This window comes from Panicum virgatum, chromosome 9K, assembly GCF_016808335.1.
Source record: "Panicum virgatum strain AP13 chromosome 9K, P.virgatum_v5, whole genome shotgun sequence".
Classification (NCBI taxonomy): Eukaryota; Viridiplantae; Streptophyta; class Magnoliopsida; order Poales; family Poaceae; genus Panicum; species Panicum virgatum.
In genome coordinates, this window is record NC_053144.1 from 36112225 (window position 1) to 36121460 (window position 9236).

Here is a 9236-nt window from a genome sequence, read left to right on the forward strand (position 1 = left end):
CCTTTCCCTTGCTCTTGATCTTCAGATTACCAGGCTCCGTTTGGCGTCCGATAACTCAAGCGTGGTGAAGAACATCAGGGATGGATCCAAAGGAGTTTATGGTCAAGTGATAGAGGAAGTCAGAGCCCGGATGACTTCCTTTGATACTGCTGAAATTGTTCATGAGAGAAGGGAGCACAATGCTGATGCTCATAACATAGCACGTAGCGCCGTCTATGGTGATGTGGGTCGTCATGTATGGTTCTTGAATCCACCTTTTGGTGTTTGTAATACCTATACATTTGATAATTAATAAAGGTGGATAGGTTCGGCTAAAAAAAAAAATACTAGATGTTTGTCTCTCTCGTCTCGGCCGCTGCGCCAAGCGCCCGCTTGTGTGTTGTTGGAGGTTGCGTTGCGCGGCTTCCCGACGCCACCGCCCAACAAGGTGGCGGGCCCCAGCTACGTCGGGGCACGAGAGGCAGCAAGCGGGCCCACCGCGCCGTCTCAAGCTGCGGGCGACGCGGCGGACGCGACGCCGGGCCGCTCTCAATTCTCAAATCCGACGGAATCGCCCCGCACGCTCCCGAGTCCCGACCCAACGAGGGCGCATAAATACGCCCGCGTCCGCCGCGGCCCGGCGACCTGTAGCCTAGCCGCCCACTGTTCCGTCGGATCCCAGCGGCGGCGCCGCCCTCCCCCGAGTCCTCATCGTCCGGCCGTCGTCATCCCCCGGGCCGCGCGAGATGAGGTGGGGCGCCGCCGCTGCTGCCGTGTCCGCCGCGGCCACCGCCGCCGCGTCCGCCGCGTGCCCCTCCACCACGGTACGCTCTCGCCCGCCGGCTGTTTCCCCGTCGGTCCCGGTGGCATTCTTCCGGCCGCTCACATCACATCACATCCTTTGCCTGCAGGTGCAGCAGGGGTCCCCGCCGGCGAGGGAGGAGGGCGCCGCCGGAAGGAGGCGGCGGAGCGGCGCCGCGGCGGCGGCGGACGAGAGGTTCGCGCCGCGGTTCGACGGGCTGCGCTTCATCGAGACCCTCGTCACGGCGCACCGCTGACGGACGGGCGCGCGCGCCAGCAACTGCGGGGGCTGTGATCTGTGGTCCAGGTCGCCGGCCGGAGCATTTGGTAGCTCTAGCCTGTATCCAGCTGACGTCGCCGCCGCTGTTCACCATGTGCTTGTTGTTGGTTAACAAAGGCTAATCAGAAAAGAATATGCTACTGCTTGTGTTACTTCTAATTAAACTACTGTGGGTGGCCGGTGCTACTATTTCTTTTTTCTGCCTGTTGAAGTTTCAATTCTTGCTGTGGCCGGTCCGGTGGGTGGTTGTTCATCTGTCAATGGCGTGCCTGCTGTTACTAGGAAGTAGCCTTCCGCTTTGCCGAATTGGGTGATACAGTAGAAGAACAGCAAGGCTGGGCGCCTGGCACAGATCCTCCGAGTTTCACCAAGTCGGTATTGTTTCGAGCGGCCGGAGAAAATATTGTCCGTTAATTCCAGATCCAGCACTCGGCACCTGCCACTGCCGACGACGCGATGCATGATCCCCCCAACAGATTCATAAGGATCTGCGGTGGTGCAGGTTTCTTTTAGGATTTTTTAAAGAAGTTTTTAGATGGCAAAATAAACGTTTTGGTCCTCAACTTTGATTTAAAGATTAAGTTCATCCCTCAATTTTCAGATAGGCCAATATAGTCCCTCAACTTTCGTTTTTGGTCAAACTTATCCTTATGCTATATTATACTCTATAATAATATGAGATTTATACAAAAGGTCCTCTTTACCCTTGTCTCCTTCCCCTTCTAAATTTCTCAACAGTTTATTATTATTAAAAAAATATTTAGGCCAATGCAAGCAAATCATTATAGTAGCATGAGTATCAATGCATCTAGCAGCGAAACATCACAAGTGTTAAATTTAGAACAACGAATTTTATTTATCCATACATAGCATTGTATTACGGGCGCGTTAAAAGTGGAAATTAAGAAGTGGAAATTAAGAAGGTGAAGAAGAAGCCAAGGGTTAAAAAGTCTTTATGAAAGTTGAAGGGTTATATTGGCCTATTTGAAAGTTGAAGGATGAATTTGACTCTTTCAATAAAGTTGAGGGACTAAAATAGCTATTTTACCTTTTTAGATTAAGGTGAACATTCAAAGTTGAATGTCTACAACCAAACCAAAGTATTACAAACATAGTACTTAGGCCGCCAACAAAAGCAAACCATAATAAAAAAAACAAGACATTCAACACAAGAGAAACTGTATGCTTTTAAGCTTTTATTATGCTCCTGAAATTCTATCCAAATTTACTGAAAAACTCTATGACAACTTCTCCATTGTACAACAACTCTTCTTTAGAGATTTGTCCTCATCCTCTTTAGACTGCCGGCACCAACACCTTATTCAGTAAACCGTTTAAGTTTTTTTAAAAAAATCAGTAAACCGTTTCTAAAATAAAATAAAATGCAAGTACGAGTTAGGGATGTTCTTTTGAAAAATAATACTTATTTCTACTCAATCAATTAGTCCAACAAGAGCCGATGCAGAACAATGTCATCTCTCTTCTGCGTTGTTGCATGTAGACTTGGGATCTATTCTAGGCAAAGCTCGATAAAGCTCCCTCCCAATAATAGTGGCACCGATGTACCGCTACGTGGTTGAACTGTTCCAATGTCTGATTGATTGATTTGAATAGGAATTTGGAGTCTGAATTCTGGATACCACAGTTGGTACGATGATTCCGGGGTTCACCGGCCCCAGCTGGTGGATGCGGTGAACATGGTGGCATGACACGGGCACCTCGTCACCACCGGCCGCGGCGGGAGGTAAAGGACACAAGAGCGTGGCGAGAACCGGATCATACCATCTTACTCCTGTCTTGTTACGATTAATGTTACGACGAATTTCGAACGAATGTCATTATTCCCGTGGACGCAAAATGCCCAAGGCAAAACGGATCCCAGCGAGAGCCCAGTGGGAGGCACACACCACTCAACAAAGTCTGCATCCCCAGAGTGAATCCAAAATCAAATAGAATCTTTGTTCATCGGGTCCGGAGTTCAGGCCACAAGTGTAAGTAAAAAAGATTCTTTGTCTTGCCGAGCTCTAGGTTTGGAGGCATCTGCTAAAAAGAAAAGGTTTGAGATCAATCAACAAAGAAACGACAAAGAGTGAAAGGCCACTGACGTGGCCCAGGGGCGACTCGTGCCGACCACGCAAGCTCCTGTGTGAACGGGAACAGATTCCGCGTTCTGGGCCCTGATCTCGTTTGTGTGCACTGTTAGACCACGAATGCACCAATCCCACCACTCCTAGTGGCAGCCGATTGTTTTTCGCTATCGCTATCGCTTGCCGCGTCTCTAAAAGAAAATCAAACATTTCTTTAAGCCGTAAATCTTATTTCTTCACGTAAAAAATATAGCTACCCATCTAAAATGGTGTTTGATCCAAGAGGATAAGCTTTACCCTACTTATTTACATGCCAAATAGTAGTTAAAGCTAATTGCGGATCTAATTACATAGAAGATTGCTAATGGTCATTAGAGCGCATTAGCTCTTATTTAGTTCTCACAAATAGAGTGACCACGATAGCCCACAAGATTATTAGCCCGACGCAATCGGTTTTTTCTGCCAGGAAGAAATATTATGGAAGGAGCGGTCATCTTACATGAAACATTGCACGAATTACACACAAAAAAATAGAGCGATATTGTTCCCAAAATAGATTTTGAAAAGGCATATGACAAGGTTAGATGAGACTTTTTGCAACAAACGCTCCGAATGAATGTTTTTTCAGAAAAATGGATTCAATGGATAATTAACCTCACACAAGGTGGCAATGTGGCAGTTAAAGTCAATGATCAATTAGGTGATTACTTTCAAACTAAAAAAGGAGTTCGGCAGGGGATCTATTATCACCAATCCTTTTTAATTTGGTGGTGGATATGTTTTCCGTGTTAATAAAGAGAGCTAAAGCGGATATGTTCTACAATACGTAGATGATACTGTAATCTTTATGGACCATGACCTTGAGAAGGCAGCTAATATGAAATTACTTTTATGCTTCTTCGAACAATTGTCTGGCCTAAAGATAAGTGAAATATTTTACATTGGTGAAGCAAGAGAGTTAGAAATGCAATATGCCCAAATGGTTTGGTTGTGCATTAGGCTCTTACCTCATTAGATATTTGGCAATCCCTATGCATTTTAGGAAGCTATGTAATAAGGATGGGAAGGCAGTAGAGGAAAGATTTGAGAAAAAACTAAATGGCTGGAAGGGTAAGCTCTGTTGGGGGTCGGTTAGTATTGATTAATTCGGTATTATCAAGTATCCCAATGTTTATGATGTCCTTTTTTGAAGTTCCGAAAGGAGTATTAAAGAAAATAGACTATCTTTGATCAAGATTTTTGTGGCAAAATGATCAAGAAAAGAGGAAATACCGATTAGTAAAGTGGAGCATTGTTTGTCAGCCTAAAGAACAGGGGGGTTAGGTGTGATCGACTTGCGTTTACAGAATCAACGTTTGTTTACAAAGTGGTTGGTTAAATTATGTAATGAAGATGGCATCAAGCAACAATTAATTAGGAACAAATATTTCAAACACAAATCAATTGGTGAATTGACAAAAAGGGCAACAGATTCTAACTTTTGGAAGAGCCTTATGAATATTAAGGATCAAATGATGCAATTGGGTAGATTTAAAGTTAACAATGGTGCACATACACGTTTTTGGGAAGACATTTGGATTGGGAATAGTTCCCTCTAAAGTAAGTTTCTAGGCTTGTATAATATTGTGCGTAGGAAACATGCAACAGTGGCTCGAGTCTTATCATCAAACCCTTTAAGTATATCTTTTAGGAGTTCTTTAGTTAGGAACAATTTGCAATGCTGGCATAGAATTGTTTCTCCTGTCCTTGAAATAAATTTAGGAGAGCAACCTGACAAGTTTATTGGGTCCTTAGATTTAAAAGGAGTGTTCACAGTTAGATCAATGTATGCAATTTTTAATCAATAATGGTATCCAGGTTTCACAAGATATTTGGTCGGCGAAATTTCCAATGAAAATAACGGTATTTATGTGGTATTTGAAGGGGGGGGGGTGATTCTGACAAAAGATAATCAAGCCAAACGAAATTGCGAGGTTGTAAGAATTGCTCTTTCTGTAGCTTACCGGAAACAATCCATCATTTATTTTTTAAGTGCGACTATGCTAGATTTTTGTGGACCACAGTACATATGCTATTTGGAATCCCTAAGCTGACAGATATCAACGATCTGTTTAATCGTTGGTCTAAACGTGGGAGTATTGAATACAATTCAAGTTTATTGATTGCGGCATTAGCATTATGTCTCTGTGGATAACAATGAATGAAATAGTGTTTGATAAATGTAAGCCTAAATCTTTTTTGCAGGTACTATTCCGGGGAACATACTAGCTCTGCTAGTGGGCACAACTATAGCGGCTTGAAGACCGCAGACAAGAGTTAGAGGACGCTTGTCGTCTCCTCGATATTTCGAGTCTTCAGTTGTTCGCGTTGCTGGGATAGTCTTCCTCTCTTAGGATACTGTCGGCTTGATTTGCTGTCTTAAAGATGTGAACTTTAATGTGCTTGTTAGTTTGCTTCTGTGCTAGACTTGTGGTCGTGTGGTCTATGGCGCATGTGTCATGACGAGAACTTGAGCCTTGTAATAATGTAGACTGATTTCATCTCTTGAGACGAATGAAGCCGGATAGACACTCTATCCTTTATATAAACAAGCTCTTATTTAGTTCTCATTAGCCCATGTTTAGTTCTATTAGCATATTGAGAGCTAAATTTTAGCACCACTGTTTCATTTAACATATCCAAACATTTGTGTAACTTTTCAAACATTGACCATTGTGATCTAAACTTTTGTATAGATCGGCAACATAGTATTAACACTATTAGATTCATTAAAAATATGTTTCTAATATGTAACTTTTGTCACTCAGTGTAAATAAAGGACTTGTGAACATGACCCCATAATATGTGCAATGGATCACTTCAACGCGCTGGGTACAATATTTTGTGGGCTTGCCATTTTATTTCTACATTTTCCAAATCCTATATTTTGTAAATTCACTGTTTTTAATTTCTTCCCCCTCCCCCCTCCCCTCCCACACGCCACACGCCCACACCCCAAAAGGCTACTGCCTTCATTTCATAATATGTGTTTGGTTCACAAATTTATGAGGCACACCTGATAAGTGGTGTTTTTACAAAATTGGTTATTCTTGGTCTCTATGACATATAAGAATTAGGTAAACATAAGGGTGCCAATGGGTGACCCTTAGGGCACCTCCAACCCTCTTTAGTTCAAAATTTAGTACAAAATTTTGAACTAAAGAGGGTTGGAGGTGCCCCTAAGGGTTACCCATTGACACCCCTAGGTAAACATTTAGTTTTCACCTTCGTGCAAAAGTCTGATTTTCCATCTTCAACAAAACCGGACAGCAAGAGACATCCAATTTTTAAAACCAGATGTGTTTGGCCATTTCTGTAGTTTCAAAGGTGGTTATCTGGTTTTGTAATTAAATATAAATAATCTGAGTTTTGCGATTGTCCTAGACGTTAGGCATGCAAAATGCTGATAAACCTAGTTGTAGAAGAAATCTGAAAAAAATAGAAAATGACAAGAGGAGGAAATATTGAGACTAAATGTGATATCGTGAACCTGAAACCCACACATATGACTCAAAATGTTGATTTTAAATTTGATACACTTCTGTTAAAATGGAAAACTTAAATAACACTAGAGCCCTAATGATTTTCCAGCTCACAGGAGAAGCATAATTGCTAAAAAGAAAAAGAAAAAAAGGAGAGGAAGAAGAAGAAAAATGTTGATTTTTAGTGTAGATGTTGTTGGTTATCACTAATACATTATAAATTCAAAGGGCCAATCTGATTGGTTTTTTTTACTTAATGGAACTTTAATCGTTTGCAGTGATACTGGAGTCCATCATAAATGGGATATGAGTTGGAAATTAAATTTTGGCGACATGGTGTGAAGATTCTGCATCATTAAATTTTTATAATATGTATGTTAGATGTGGCATTCATATGTGGATTTTCTGGAAAAAAAAAGATGTGCTACAATCAAGATATGACCAATGCAAATATTTTATTCTTACCTTTAACCTCCTATATAATTCTTGCGATGTCATTAATGGGTTGCATGTATGTATGGTCATGTCCATATGATCTGTATATCTCAAAATTTTCATTTTGGGTAAATTTGTATCGAACAATATACTAAATATTGTATCCACAATCTAATGGTAGATGTGGCTATGAATACATATTTTTTGTTACATAATTCTTTTATTTGGTTTTTCTAAAACACGTGCGTGCCGCACGTGCACCCTACTAGTTGTAACAAAGGAGAGAATAAAGTAACAACGGTACGATGGCTCCCGGTCAACTGGCGATGTTCTAGCATCGTTAGAGTACTCGCAATGTACACTACTAGAAAACAAGCCTTAGGTCCACCCCAAAAGTACCGGTATGGAGATGAACCGGTACCTATGATTAGGTATTCATCTCCATACCGGTACTTTTGGGGTGGATGAAATCTTTGAATATTATCAACCGGTACCTAAGGCTCTCCATAGGTACCGGGTGGTAACTTTTATATTGGTACCGGGTGGTAACTTTTATATTAGTACCGGGTGGTACCACCAACCGGTACCTTTAGACGAGACTTAGGTACCGGTTGGTGTTACCAACTGGTACCTTAGGAGACTTAGGTACCGGTTGGTGTTACCAACCGGTACCTTAAGCTCATCCATGGGTTACTTCAAAAGGAAAGCATCTCCTTCTCAATCAGAAGAACTGTGTAGCTGAGATAGTAAAGGAGCAACGCGCAAAGCTAGAGGTCGCGAGTTCAAATCCCAGCCAAAGAGAATATTTTTCGTGAATTTTTTAGGCCTTAGGTACCGGTTAATTTACCCGGTACCAAAGGCTCGAGCCTTTGGTACCACTTTCGGGGTACCGGTTCAAAAAACCGGTACCAAAGGATACCTGCAACCGGTGCCTTAAGGCATTTTTCTAGTAGTGGTAGTCGAGGCTTGGAATGTCATTTCACTAACGAGGCTTCAAAACATTTTCCGCTTCAGTGTGCACGCGTCGGTGCCGAAAGGGCTGTGGGGCCAGTATTGAAATAAAAGAAAAACTCAGTCCAACCACGTCTTCAGCTACCGCTACATTCGTGCGAGAATCTTTCCCCTTCTCCCTTTCCTTCTCCGATGAACCCTAGAGAGAACTCCCAAATCGGATTTCCTCACATCCAAATTTCTCACAAAATCGATCCCCCTCTCGTAGATATGAGCTCAACAAGAACCTCTGCTCATGGACCTAGAGGGAATCAGATGCAGTAGTAGCATTTGGGCTCCAGCAAACAGCAACATCATGGGGGCATGCCGGTCGCGGGTGGTGGAATCCGCGGTCTGCGTCTCCAGTTCCTACCCCTGCGCTCTGATGTTTGCTGGTGGGTGGGCCCATGGATGTATCTGGGGAGAACTGTTAGAATCGATCTCCATGGGCTCGGTCCAACGACTGAGCCCAACCCCGACTCGCGCCCTGATCAGGGGCGTCCAACCCAGTGAGGTTGGTGGGCCCCCGTCACGTAGCGCCATATAAAACAGAGAGCAGTGGGGCGAGGGACGTAAGACATGAGGTTCACCGTGCACCCTGAAACCCCACTGAAAACCCTAGTCCCGATCCGATCCACGAGAAGCACTAAAGTGGCGGGAAGCACCACCAAGCCGCCGCCACCATCCCTGCACTGCAACCTCGACGCCCCTACGCCATGCCATCGCCCTCGTACTTCGACCTCCACGACGGCGCCATGGTAAATGGCGGGCGGCACCAGTTATTAGCAAGGTATTTTCTCTCGGTTAAGATGTTTACCCACTCGATCTACTGGTAGACGACCCAAAGGTCATGACAATGATACCCCTATGCAAAGAAATAGTTAAATTCCTAGAACTTTTGCAGTTCTAAGAGAAAGATAGCTTAGTTGGCCAGTATTCATACTGGATGAGCCTCATCAGAATGTAGTAGCTGAAAGATGCAAGAAAGTTACTAGAGTATGGTGACAAATGTGATAAGATACTCCAAGAGAACACTCACTTAATGATTTACTTGTGTGGGACTATCTATCTGAGATCAAAGTTTTTCACCCAAACATTGAGAAACTAGATCATAATAAGAAAGTCAATTGCCATCTTATTAGC

General features: G+C 43.2%; 1 protein-coding gene across 1 annotated transcript; it reads left to right on the forward strand.

The window, feature by feature from the left end:
• The first annotated feature begins 533 nt into the window (after positions 1–533).
• Positions 534–1260, forward strand: LOC120651299. The gene is made up of 2 exons (XM_039928759.1): positions 534–803; positions 891–1260. The coding sequence occupies exons 1-2, from the start codon at positions 726–728 to the stop codon at positions 1035–1037; spliced, it is 225 nt and encodes a 74-aa protein (XP_039784693.1). The 5' UTR covers positions 534–725; the 3' UTR covers positions 1038–1260.
• Positions 1261–9236: the final 7976 nt, after the last annotated feature.